The sequence below is a fragment of the Carcharodon carcharias genome, chromosome 31 (genome assembly GCF_017639515.1).
Source record: "Carcharodon carcharias isolate sCarCar2 chromosome 31, sCarCar2.pri, whole genome shotgun sequence".
Lineage (NCBI taxonomy): Eukaryota > Metazoa > Chordata > Chondrichthyes > Lamniformes > Lamnidae > Carcharodon > Carcharodon carcharias.
The window spans coordinates 27,443,523-27,456,830 of NC_054497.1; the positions used below are offsets into that span (position 1 = coordinate 27,443,523).

The window sequence follows — 13,308 nt, forward strand, 5'->3', positions numbered from 1 at the left end:
ACTTTACACCCGAGAAAAGGGCACACTGCGTACCAATTTCTACTCTGATGAGTCTCAAATCTGTGTGTGCTTAGCCCAGTGCCTCTGGTTCTGTGTTTAAGTTGTTCAGCTACTGCTGCTCTGTATTTTGCAAAATTTCCAAGTTACTGAGGAGCCGATTCAAGGCTGGCTGTTTATTTTCAGGCTTTCATCAGCACAATGCTTTCATCCAAGGCTCCAGTTGATGAGTCCTATCTTTATGCGAAGGTAAGCAGCAAAGTTTTTTGTGGATGCTTTTATGAGCAGTAGCAGCCAGGTGTACATGGAACAAGTGAGGGTGACATATCAAATCTTTTGAATCATAGATTCATACAGCACAGAGAGAGGCCTTTCATGTCTGGTCCTCTTTGATAGAACCATTCAATTAATCTCATTCGCCTCCTCTTGCCCCATAAACCTGCAAAATGTTTTCCCTTCACATATTTATTCAATTCCCTTTTGAAAGTCACTATTGAATCTGCTTCCACCACCATTAAATTAATTTACTACAGTTTTTAAGTGGTAAAGGATTAACTGATAAACGACGATTGCACATGGATGATTGAATTTTGACTGCCAAGATTTTAAAATTTGTTTTTAATCCTATCCATGGCTCAGTAATATTCTGATTCAAACAAGAGGAGCTCTATCATGAGTTTTGGTCACCTATATCAGTCATTGTTGAATCATTCCGTCAGCCTTTTAATCCACTAACATTGTGTAAGCATTATCATTAATCCACAGAATTAGTATTTGATAAGGTGCCAACTTAAAAGCCACTATTTAACTTATTTTTTTCTCTTTGCTTCAAGGTAAATGTTTGCTGTCTGTTTATTGTACTTAAGTACAGAGTTAAAATCCTGATACATGTTTGGTGAGTGGTCTTTCATAACCTGTGACTCCATAATATTTTTCAATTGCAGTTTGACTTTGAGTGTCGAGCTCATGGGGCAGACCTCCTGGCCTACCCTCCAGTAGTAGCTGGAGGCAATCGCTCCAATACCCTGCATTATGTAAAAAATAACCAGATGATTAAGGTAAGACTGTTGCTTGTTGATGTCTTATCAATTACATTAAGGTTTATTAATGTCAGTTACATTGTTAAGGGAAACAGGTGATGGGTATTTGAACACATAAATAGGGGATAGCTGGGACACTGGGTGTGGGTGAGGAGTGTTGACACTGAACAAAGTCAACAAGCTCTCAGCAAGGCAAGGCTCTGCGAAGTTTTGACTTAACCAACCAGCGTAGATCCTGTTAACAGAGTCATCCCTTGTTATATACAGGTGCATGCAGAAGAAGGTGGTCACATATTGAGGAATTTCTGGTGATAGCCTTAAGAAAAAGTTTTGATGGCTCCTGGGCTGGCAGCTCCCTTCCTTACTCCACAACTCCATCCTTTGATGTAACTTGAGTTTCCCTGCATCCATTTGCACAGAGATTTTGACTGCTGCTTCCACGCCCAATCTTTTTTCCATTTTTTTCTCTTTTCCTTAAAACCTACCTCTTTGATCAGGCTTTTGGTCACCTGTCCTAGTATCTTCTCATGAAGTTTGGTGTCAAAATTTGTTTGATAACGCTCCTGTGAAACCCCTTGGGGTTTCTACATCGAAGGTACTATATAAATAAAAGTTGTTGTTATGGTAATCGAATAGGTTGCATAAACTAGACTTGTATTCCCTTGAGTACAGTGTAGAAGATTAAGGGGTGATCGATTGAAGATTCGAACATGATTAAAGGAATTATGGGGGTGTGTTACAGTTCACTCAGGGAGTCCAAGTTGCTGTAGCATCATGCACTTTACCTGCAAATTGTAGTCTGGAGCTATGGATAGTGATGGTAGAGGTTTCAACCTTCTTTCTATCACATGGCTGACCAGGAATTTCCGCTGCTCTTAACCACCTGCCATTGGCGTGTGTTGCAAGGATTTGCGGGTCGATTCGTTACGAACACACCTTCATTGGCCATCAAGCCCTGGTGTGGACTCGAACGCAGAGCTTCTTTCCCAGAGGCAGGAATGCTACCCACTGCACCAGAGGACTCCCTCGAGAGGAATTGTAAATACGGATAAAAAGGAGATACAAAGGAAGTATTTCCTCTGATGGAGGAGTCTACATTGAGGGGGCCTAATCTTAAAGTTAGAACCAGGCCATACAGAAATGATGTCAGGAAGCATTTCTTCATTCAGAGGGGCACAGAAATCTGGAAATCTCTCCCCCAAAAAGCTGGTGAGGCAGCGGGTCAATTGACAATTTTAAAACTGTGATTGAAAGATTTTTGTTAGGCAAGGGTATTAGGGTTACAAAACCAAGGTGGGTAATTGTAGATAGGATATGGATCAGCCGCAGTATAGTTGAACAGCGAAAAGGGCTGGAGGTGCTGACTAGCCTCCTGTTGTTTGTGTATTAACCCACTGACTTCATTCTTTTACCAGGATGGGGAGATGGTCTTATTGGATGGAGGCTGTGAGTATTCCGGCTATGCCAGTGATGTCACTCGGGTCTGGCCTGTCAATGGAAGGTGAGACACTGAGTTTGGGTTCAGCCCCCACCCCATGTCCCCGGCCCCACCCTCCACAGCCGCATACCCGCCACCCCCACCCGGCTGTACAGCCACCACCCCCACCATCCCGAGCTGCACACCCGCCACCCCCACCCTCCCCGGCTGCACATCTGCCAGCCCCACCCTCCCCGGCTGCACATCTGCCAGCCCCACCCTCCCCGGTTGCACATCTGCCAGCCCCACCCTCCCCGGCTGCACATCTGCCAGCCCCACCCCCCACCTGGCCACACGCCCGTCACCCCTACTTGTTTTCTTCCCTCTCTTCTAAAAGGGATATCCTCACGTTAGGATATGTTTCAGTGAGCCCCAGCCATCCTCCACTAACCTGCCAGCTAGCAATTTCTCACGTTACACTGGACACTGAGCAGCAACAGACACTTCAAGCAAATGGGCCAATCCTGAACCTGACTGTACCCAACATCAGTGCACATCCAGGTTCCAGGAACGTTACTGGAATGAGGTCTTTCCCTACACATTAGGGCCAACTGTAGAAACCCAATTATTGACAGACACCCTGCAGAGCAGCAGCAACTTGAGAGCAAACCCCGGTCTCCCCATCTGATCTGCAAATGGCAAAGGGAAGGTAATTATCATTTTATGGGATGTGACACAGAACTGACAGGTGATTGCGAATACTTTTTGTTACTCTGTGTTTCCCTATTGCTGTACATCTCCTCATTACTGCGCACTTCTCCCCCCGGCCATGTAAATCCCTGTTGCTGTAGGTACTCTGTTACTGTGAGTGTTGCGGTTACTACAAGTGCCCTATTACTCCTCTTTTGTTCTTCCTGTTCCAGCCCTGATTCCACTTCAGTGCTTCCCTCATAATTTTTACAGAACATCAGTTTGCTTCTGTGTAGCCCCTATAACATTGTAAAACGTCCCAAAGCATTTCACAGGTTTCAAAATTTGACACCAAGCCACGTAAGGAGATATTAGGACAAGAGGTAGGTTTTAAGGAGCATCTTAAAAGTGGGGAAAGAGGCAGAGAGGTTTCAGGAGGGAAATCCAGAGCTCAGGGCCTGGACACCTGATTGCCAGTCTTGGTGTGATGAAAATCAGATGCAGGAGGCTAGAATTGAAGGAGCACAAAAATGTTGGAGGGTTGTGGGCTGGATGGAGATTACAGAAACAGGAAGGGGCAAGGCCATGGAGGGATTTGAGAATTTTGGAATCGCAGTGCACCAGGATTGGCAGCCAATGTAGGGATGATGGGTGAACAGAACTTGCATTCAGATTAGGGCAGCAGAGTTTTGGATGAGCTCAAGTTTACAGAGGATGTAAGGTGGGAGGTCACCCAAGCGAGCGTTGGAAATCAGGGCCAGGAACAGAAATCATGGGCCCCGGTGCTTCTCCTGCTCCCAGGCCCTCATGTGTCTCTGTGCAACTAACTTTTATGAGGCCAGAGAACAGAGACTGACTGGTTCACAATTGTATCTATTTTGTGATCAGCAAGTCTGAAGACTCTGCTGATTGCTGCTTCTCACTACAATATATTTTCAATATCTGTTATGCAACACAACTTTATCACTATTTCAATACTTCAATAAACTCATAAAAAGCACCAAGATAGAGTGGGATAATAGATAAGTAGACAAAAGGACAAGATTGAAGTCAATAGAAAAGACTCTTGAGAACCATGTGCAGTGTAAAACAGATTACTGATTCACTATGAGCCCATTACGTATTCCTGCCCTGGCAATCTCTGCCCTCAAAGCCTGCTCTCAGTAAACTTTCATTAGCAACAAATTAAACAGAACTCCGGCCATGGCTCCCCCCTCTGTTCACAAGATAATTATGGATGACAAAGGTCATCGAGCTCAGCTCATCTCAACCATCCAGAATGACTTACGAACATACGTATTATGAGCAGGAGTAAGCCATTTTGCCCCTTGAGCCTGCTCTGCCATTCGATCAAATTGCTTACATTATACCAGTGACCACAACTCAAAAATACAGTACTTAATTGGCTGTAACGCGATTTGAGACATTGTGAAAGGTGCTGTAAAAATGTAGGTTTTGTCTCCCCCACCCCCCACCTACATCTAATTGCATGTTAAAATTACAGGAATGTGACTGACCATTTTTCAAGCAGAAACACTCTCAGCTGCTGCTTCTCACCTTTGGGCAGCTTCGTGGTTTCCTGGCAGGCTTTTAAATTTTAAAAAATTGGAATTGCAAAGCTGCCCCAAGGTTGGAAGCAGCAGCAGCAGCTAGTGAAACTGACAGAGTGGCTTCAAAAATATCGGAACACTCAGCCTGACAGATCTGTGTATTTTTCAGCCGGACCTTCAGGTTTGCAGCTCTGGCTGCTCAGCATGGACGACAAAAAAACTGTTTGAAACGCCGAGCCCGGGCTTGATGGTCGCGCCACCCCCAGACCCCGGGCCTCAGTGTTTGGCACCATCTGCCCTGATTGGAATAGTCAAAGCTAGAGGTAACAAAGTCATGCTTGAGGGTTTAAGCAGAAGGTGAGCTGAGACGATGTAGGGTCAGAGGATGAATTGGAGGTGGCAGTAGGTGAGCGGGTGTAACTGGACTGCTGCAGACCAAGATCTTTGAGTTGTGATGGGTGCCTGTTGACAGCTTCTGTGGAGGATTTGACAACTGATTCCCCTGGTGTTCCTGTGAAGAAATAAGGTCAGACAAGCACACAGGCAGATGAATGGGCGGTTACAGGTTCTATCATTGCTCCCATCTGGGCAGAAAGGTATTGAAAGTGTCATCAGTGTGGAATCACAGAGTGCCAAAGAACAGGAGTAACCTGGTACTTGCAGTGACAGGGATACCCACAGTAAAAGGGGCACTTGAGGAGCCTTGGCCGGAGCTGGGAGAGAAAGCTGGAAAGGGAAGAACAAATCCGGTGTTGGTAATGGCTCACCAGCTCTCCAGTCCTCTCACCACAACTCTCTTTTTATTTCAGATTTGTACTGCATTCATTAAATGTTTAAAGACATATACAATACAATAGAAGTGGTACAAACTGATTGTTTAGGTTCAGTAAAATGCAGTATGTTGCACCTACATTACATAACATTACAACATTTTCCTCCTACATACAGCCTGAGAGCTTTTACAAGGGTTCCAGCCCCTTGCTGGACTATGCAGGAAGGGCCTTAGACAGTAGGCTTTCCCCAATGTGCCTTTGTGGTCATGGTGACCAACCACCCCACATTTTCTGGGACCGTCCTATAATTAAGCCTTTTATCCTGTGTCTCGGGTCATGTCTTCCCGGGTTGTGTTTTGTCCTGGAATTCAGCTGCATTGGCCAGCCTTTGTAACTACGCATGTGTTGCCCACTGTTCTTTTCCTCATGTGTCAGCCAGTTTATTTTTGTGCATGCGTCGGCCCAGGAACCCTAATTTATTCCCCAAGAGCTGGTCACCCTGTTGGCAGCAGCTGTCCCAAGCTTCAGTGTGTCCCGCAGCACGTAGTCCTGAACTTTGGAATGTGCCAGTCTGCACCACTTGGGTGAGGACACCTCCTCACACTGGAAGACCACTAGATTATTGGCAAGTAATTTCCTCAAATGTGGACTGATGTTCTGAAATGTAAGTGTAGCATATCTTCTGTTCATTGTCACTTTATCGTACATACCATCCTTAATGCCTACTGCAGAGACTCTAGCACAAAATCCAGACTGATGCTTCAGTACTACTTGGTCGGAGTTGCTATCCTTAGTATGAGACATTAAACTGTTGTCCCACTTGCTATTGCAGGTGAATGGTAATGATCCCATGGTACCATTCGGAATAAGAGCAGGGCAGTTTCCCCTGGTTCTGGGCAATATTAATCCCTCCACCAACACCACTAAAGCAGATTATCTGATCCTGACCATTGCCATTTGTGGAACCTTGCTATGAATGAATTGGTTGCCATATCTCAGCAGTGAATCCACTTCAAAAGCAGCATTACGTTGGCTGTAAAGTGCCCCGGGACGTCTTGAGGTTGTGAAAGATGCTGTATGAATGCAAAACTTTATTTACATAATGCCAGGTTAACTGAGTTACAACATGGCTGATGATCCATTTAAACTTTGTATAATGGTTCACAGTTATTTATTGGTTATCGAGGGTAGGCAGGAGTGTGGAGTGGAGGTTACAATCAGATCAGCCATCATCTTATTGAATGGCGGAGTAGGCTCAAGGGGCCTGCTCCTAATTCGTATGTTCATATGTACTTTATTCCTCCTGTTGAGGTTCTTAAACTTCTGGGCCAGGATTTTTATGATGGTGGGGTTTCCCTTCCTGCCATCAGAAGAGTTGACAATGAATACATCTCCATTGATACTGGCAGCTCTGCAACCATTTAACACTCCATCAGATGTTAATTGATGGCGATGTCACTTCCTCCCCTGAGCCGTGAGGAAGTGCCGCCTCAGGGTGTTACTGGCCAGTTGGATTGGCCAACAGCTGTCTAGCCCCAGCAGTGCCAGAAACTGCAGTGGATAGGACTGGGAGTGCCAGAGTCCAGAACCAGGTAAGTGTGGGGCTCTCGGTGAGGCCCAGGAGGGGTTGGACAGAGAGAGAGGCCGGAGGGAAGGGAGCACCCACAGGGGCCCAGATCTTGGGATGAAGGGTGGGGACGCCCTATGTAAAATGGAGGCTGTTGACAGAGTAGTGTCCCCTCACCCCCTTCCCACCCAAGGCCTGAGCAGGGTCACTTTTTGGGCTTCTCCCCAGCCCCTGAACTCCCCCCCCGCCAACCTGAAAAGTGAGGCTGGGTGGGAAACAGCCCTTAGCCATTAATTGGTCATTTAAGGATCTCAATTGGAGCAAGGACAGGTGGGCTGGCCTTGGAGAGGTTGGGGTGGGCAGCAGCCCAAGGGGAAGGCCATTCAAGGAATTTTATGGTGTGTGTGTCTCTTCTCCACGCCCCCCCCCCCCCCCCCCCCCACCCCCCACCACCACCACACACACACACACAAACACCCCCCCCTGCAATTCTGCTGGTGGGGGAACATAGAATTCTGCCTCTGGTCTTGCTCTCATATCCTTGGTTGCGTGCTATTAATGGCCTCAACCTTGTCTTACCCTGCCTTCAGAGCCTTCCTTACTGGCTGGGAAACAGGGCCTCCCTTCTCTGCTCTACCCCCTGCAACAGCTGCTCAAGGGCCTCTACATCAAAACATGTGCCCTGATATAAACAACTCTTTGGCGCTACATTTATTGCAGGCGCTAAATCTTGTTCCTTTACACTGCCACTTTAACAATTGTTTTGTGACCAAAAAAAAAATAATTTCTCAGGAGCCCTCAGCTGACAGGTATTTCTGGAGTGCCTCTCGGAAGAGATTTCTGCCAGAAAGTCAGGCATATCTGAACCCTCATTACTTCACCTAATATGAGTCCTCAGTGCTTGCCTGCACCATAGAAATGAGCCCCAAGAGGAAACCAGGGCTCAGAAATGTGACACTAGCTTCCGTGTACCCTGGAAAGTTGGCCCTGTGGTGTCTAATGATGCATATTAGAAGGTAATTGCCAGCTGTGTAATGAACCATTTGGCAACTACAGTACAGTGTTTGGAACTTAGTGGGTCCAGATGAAAAGCTTCAGTACGAGGTCTCGGCCAAGACAGCATTGGAGCCACTCATACCCGGCAGCGAAACTCGGTAATGGAGAGGGAAATCCAGCCAGGATTCCCATTCCCATTTCTTAACCAGTGACTTCCCCAGCTAGGGAATGTACGTGTGGATAGGATCAGACTATTGTCACGATTCATTTGAATAGCAGATGTTTGCCATGTGGGAGAAAACAGGAGTGATGCTGAGGTACAGGTGGCTGCTGGTGTCTGTGGGGCTAGACCCCAGCCTTAACCAGTGCCTACAGGGGAGGAGTGGGAAGGTTGTTTACTTCAGCTAATTAGCATAGTTATTTTTGATTCACGTAGAATTTACAGCACAGAGAAGGCTGTTCAGCCCAACAGGTCCACATCAGTGTTTGTACTCTGGGTGAGCCTCTTCCCAGCCTGCTTCATTTCGCCCTATCAATATATCCCTGTATTCCTTCCTCCCTGTTTCTGTGCAGTACATTGTATACAATTTGAACCTGCCTGCTGTGTGGCATGTAAAATCTTGCTGGTGTCCTGCTGGAAAACGCTAACACTTATTTGTTCTGGTGTAGATTCACAGGGCCTCAGTCTGAGCTCTACCAGGCCGTCCTCGATGTTCAGAAGTCCTGCCTATGTCTCTGCACTCCTGGGATCAGTCTGGAAAACATCTTTGCTTTCATGCTGACCGCGCTCGGACAGAAGCTGAAAGATATGGGGGTCTTGCAGGAGAAATCCAACCAGCGTAATGCCTACAAGGTTAATACCAAGGCCTGACACATTTATAAACCTATAGGTTAAGTTCACTGTGGTCAGTTACAGTCGAATTAGTAAACAACTGGAAGGCAAGGTGTTTGCATGTTAGCACTAAATGATAGGACACCAGTTCTATGCCTGTGATTCTGCCATTCAGTTCTCCAACTTAACAGTTCTCCTCACCACAAGGGACTGACCCTTGTTGGGGTTTGGATTGGCTGCGTCTCCATGGACACTGCAGCCCTTCAGAAGCTCACCCAAGTGGCCATTCATTGGATCCAGTCCACACCCAATGATCAGAGAGAGCACAGGATTGGGGTCTGGAGGGGGGAACTGCAGCTAATCTGCCTAGGGAAAAGAGTAGGACATTCCAGCTGATTTTCCAGGAAGTAGGGCGGTGACCTGCTCTCAGGCTGTGGGCACTGCCAGTTTGCACCTGGTCATTAAAAACATCAAGTGTTGCAGGTCAGTCAACACCTGAAAATTTTTTTTAAAAATAGATTGATGTTTTGGCTGAGATACTTCATTGGAGATAACGTTCTGTACATTTCCACTGTTTTGTCTTTTTATTTCAGATCTTTGACATTCATATGTTTTCTTTTTTATGTTCTAGAATTACAGAAACAGGCCATTTGGCCAAACTGGTCCATGCTGTAGTTAATGCCCTGCATGATCCTTCTCCCAGTCCTGCTTATTTCACCCTATCTGTGACTGTCTGCCACCAACTGTGAGCAGCCCAGCTTAAAGCATCCTCTGATTTTTCTCTATTCCATCAGTGTTTGAGAGCTTCGAATGTGGTGAACTGTGGCATGAGACTCACAAGGCACTAATCTGTAGGATCCTAAGGAAAGAAAGAACTTGCATCTTAAGATGTGCTAATGTGTTTTACAACCAATGAATTATTTTTGAAGATAAAAGCAAAAAAACTGCGGATGCTAGAAATCTAAAATAAAAATACCTGGAAAAACTCAGCAGGTCTGGCAGCATCTGCAGAGAGGAACACAGTTAATGTTTCGAGTCCATATGACTCTTCAACAGAACTATGTAGAAATAGAAGAGAGCTGAAATATAAGCTGGTTTAAGGGGGGGTGGGACAGGTAGAGCTGGATTGAGGGCCAGTGATAGGTAGAGACAACCAAAAGATGTCACAGACATAAGGACAAAGAGGTGTTTAAGGTGATGATATCTAAGGAATGTGCTAATTAAGGGTAGAAAGCAGGACAAGTGGGGTGGGGTGAAGGAATCGAAATAGGCTAAAAGGTAGAGATAAAACAATGGATGGAAATACATTTAAAAATAATGGAAATAGGTGGGAAAAGAAAAATCAAAAATTATTTTTGAAGCATAGTTGATGTTTTGTAGGTAAACACAGCATCCAGTTTGGGCACATGAAACCCAAACAGATACTTTTTCAGAAATCTCAGCAAGGACTGAGATACCACCTAAGACCTCTACTCAGTTCTTTACCTCACCTTGAGTGCCAACTGTGGTTCAGTTGGTAGCACTGTCGCCTCTGATTCACAAGGGTTTACTCCTGCGCTTGAGCACAAAAATCAGTGCTGACACTCCAGTGCAGTACTGAGGGAATGCTGCACTGTTAGTGGTGCTGTCTTTCAGATGAGACATTAAACCAAGGTCCCATCTGCTCTCTCAGGTGGATGTTATAAATATCCCATGGCAATATTTTGAAGAAGATCAGGGGAGTTACCCCTGCTGTCCTGGTCAATCCATCAATCCACATCACAAAAACAGATTATCTAGCCGTTATCATTTGCTGTTAGTAGGAGTTTGCTGAGTGCAACTTGGCTGCTGCATTTCCTACATTACAACAATGGCTATGCTTCAAAAATACTTCATTGGCCGTAAAACACTTGGAGACGTCCAGTGGTTGTAAAACGCTCTGCAAGTCTTTTGTTTTCCATGTCTCATTTCTGGACTTGAGCATATAATCTAGACAGAGAGGGGAGGTGGTGGCAGAGTGCCAATGTCACTGGACTAGGATTCCAGAGACCCAGGGTAATGCTTTGAGGACCCAGGTTTAAATCCCCCCACGGCAGATGTTGAAAACCTGGAATTAAAAGTCTGAGGATGACAATGAAACCATTGCCGATTGTTGTAAAAACCCATCTGGTTCACTAATGTCCTTTAGGGAAGGAAATCTGCCGTCCTTACCTGTACGTGACTCCAGACCCCACAACAATGTGGTTGGCCCTTAAATGCCCTCTGAACAAGGGCAATCAGGGATGGGCAATAAATGCTGGCACAAACCAGCGACGCCCACATCCCATGAATGAATTTTTAAATTTGCACTTTTGAAAGTGCCATCTATCAAATAAGATATTCACCCAAGGTCTTGCCTGCGTGTTGATGTGGACATATTTAATCTTTAGCCAATGTGGGATCTTGCTGTGTACAAATGGGGCGGGTTTTTCTATTCTTTCATGGGATGTGGGCATTGCTGGCCAGGCCTACGTTTTTTTTGCCCATCCCTAATTGCCATTAAGAAAGTGGTGGTGAACCGCTTTCTTGAACTGCTGCAGTCTATGTGGCGTAGGTACACCCACAATGCTGTTTGGTGTAGGTACACCCACAGCGCTGTTTGGTGTAGGTACACCCACAGCGCTGTTTGGTGTAGGTACACCCACAGCGCTGTTTGGTGTAGGTACACCCACAGCGCTGTTTGGTGTAGGTACACCCACAGCGCTGTTTGGTGTAGGTACACCCACAGCGCTGTTTGGTGTAGGTACACCCACAGCGCTGTTTGGTGTAGATACACCCACAGCGCTGTTTGGTGTAGGTACACCCACAGCGCTGTTAAGATTTACAGCACAGATTTGGGTCATACAGTCCAGTTGGTCCAATTCGGATATTTATGCTCCACATGAGCTTCCTCCCGCCCCTCCTCATCTCACCCTATCAGCATATCCTTCTATTCCTTTCTCCTTCATATACTTATCTAGCTTCCCCTTAAATGCATCAATGCATTGACTACTCCCCCTGATAGCAGATTTCTCATTCTCACCACCCTCTGGATAATGAAACTTTTCCTGAATTCTTATTGGATTTAGTATATTTATTATGGACTATTTTGTATTTATAACCCCTCATAACGCCAGTTTAAAAGTAATTCATTATCTCTGAAGTGCTTTGGAACATTCTGAGGATGTGCAAGGCACTGTATAAATAAAAGTAAATGTCCTTATGCCACTAAGGGAATCGCCTTTTTATATATATTTCTAAAAACAAAAAAAAACACATTTTGGATGTTGAGATTTTGCCATTGTCATTGAGCAAGAACACAAGAGATAGGAGCAGGAGTAAACCATATGTCCTTCGAGCTTATTTCACCAGTCAGTGCGATCATGGGCTTCAACTCTATTTTCCTGCCCGCTCCCCATATCTCTTAATTCCCTGAAAGACCAAGAATCTGTCTATCCCAGCCTTAAATGTATTCAACGATAAGAGTATCCACAACCCCCCCCGGGGAAGAGAATTTCTAAGGTTCACAGTGTGAGGTAATTTTTCCTCATCTCAGTCCTAAATGATCGGCCCCTTATCCAGAGACTATTTTAGATTCCCTGACCAGCGGAAACATTCTCTGTGTCTGCCCAGTCAAACACCCTCAGAATTTTGTACATTTCAATGAGATTGCCTCCATTCTTTAAAATGCCGGAGAATATAAGCCTAAAGTTATGCAACGTACCCAGCAGAGTTCTGTTCTATGCCCCCTCAGGCTGTTGGGAATTACTGCCCGCACCACGTAGGACATTACCTGGGGATGGATGTCCACGACACGCCAGACATCTCACGGTCCATAGCCCTCCAGCCTGGGATGGTGGTGACGATCGAACCTGGTAAGTAACTCAGGACCAGTGGTAAGTTTAAAAAGCTGAGTCTTGCCCAGTGCAATTTTAATGATCTGGATGAGCTCCTGATACCTAGTTTTTGTCTCGAGCCAAATTCTAACTAATGTTCAGACAATCATAACCAACAATATAGAGATCTGACCTTCAGGCCCGCTTCAACTAACAATCTTGGCGCATTTAACAACAATAAAACGCATTTGTCAAAATATATGTCAGTCTGTCACTATTTTTCCTCTATTAACCTACCTCAAACAATCTACAGCCTACTTAAAAAGAGTCTCTATGAACCACAGCAAACTGAACCCATGACCAAAGCTCCAGCAATGTTTCCCAATAAGAGCACTTTAGTCACATTTTGCTGGAGATATAATAAGGTCACTAAGATTCTGCACCACTCCCCCCATTGCCATCTTCATGTAGCCTGAGGGGATCAGTTCCGCGTTAGATGGTACAGGAAAAGAAAGGTGGTTATCTAAAGACATTGTTCATACTAATGCCCCTACCCTTCTCAATATGTCCCGGTCTCCTTAAGGATAAAGGACTGCGCAGGATGGAAAATGAT

General features: G+C 45.5%; 1 protein-coding gene across 2 annotated transcripts in view; it reads left to right on the forward strand.

Moving 5' to 3' along the window:
* The window catches only part of xpnpep3 (X-prolyl aminopeptidase 3, mitochondrial), a 36,318-nt gene that overhangs the window by 15,763 nt on the left and 7,247 nt on the right, over window positions 1-13,308 (forward strand). For both annotated transcript variants that reach the window (XM_041178094.1, XM_041178095.1), the window contains exons 5-9: window positions 184-246; window positions 942-1,055; window positions 2,453-2,538; window positions 8,700-8,883; window positions 12,614-12,734. In XM_041178094.1, the coding sequence (XP_041034028.1) occupies window positions 184-246; window positions 942-1,055; window positions 2,453-2,538; window positions 8,700-8,883; window positions 12,614-12,734 (568 nt within the window). The remainder of the gene's footprint in view (window positions 1-183; window positions 247-941; window positions 1,056-2,452; window positions 2,539-8,699; window positions 8,884-12,613; window positions 12,735-13,308) is intronic.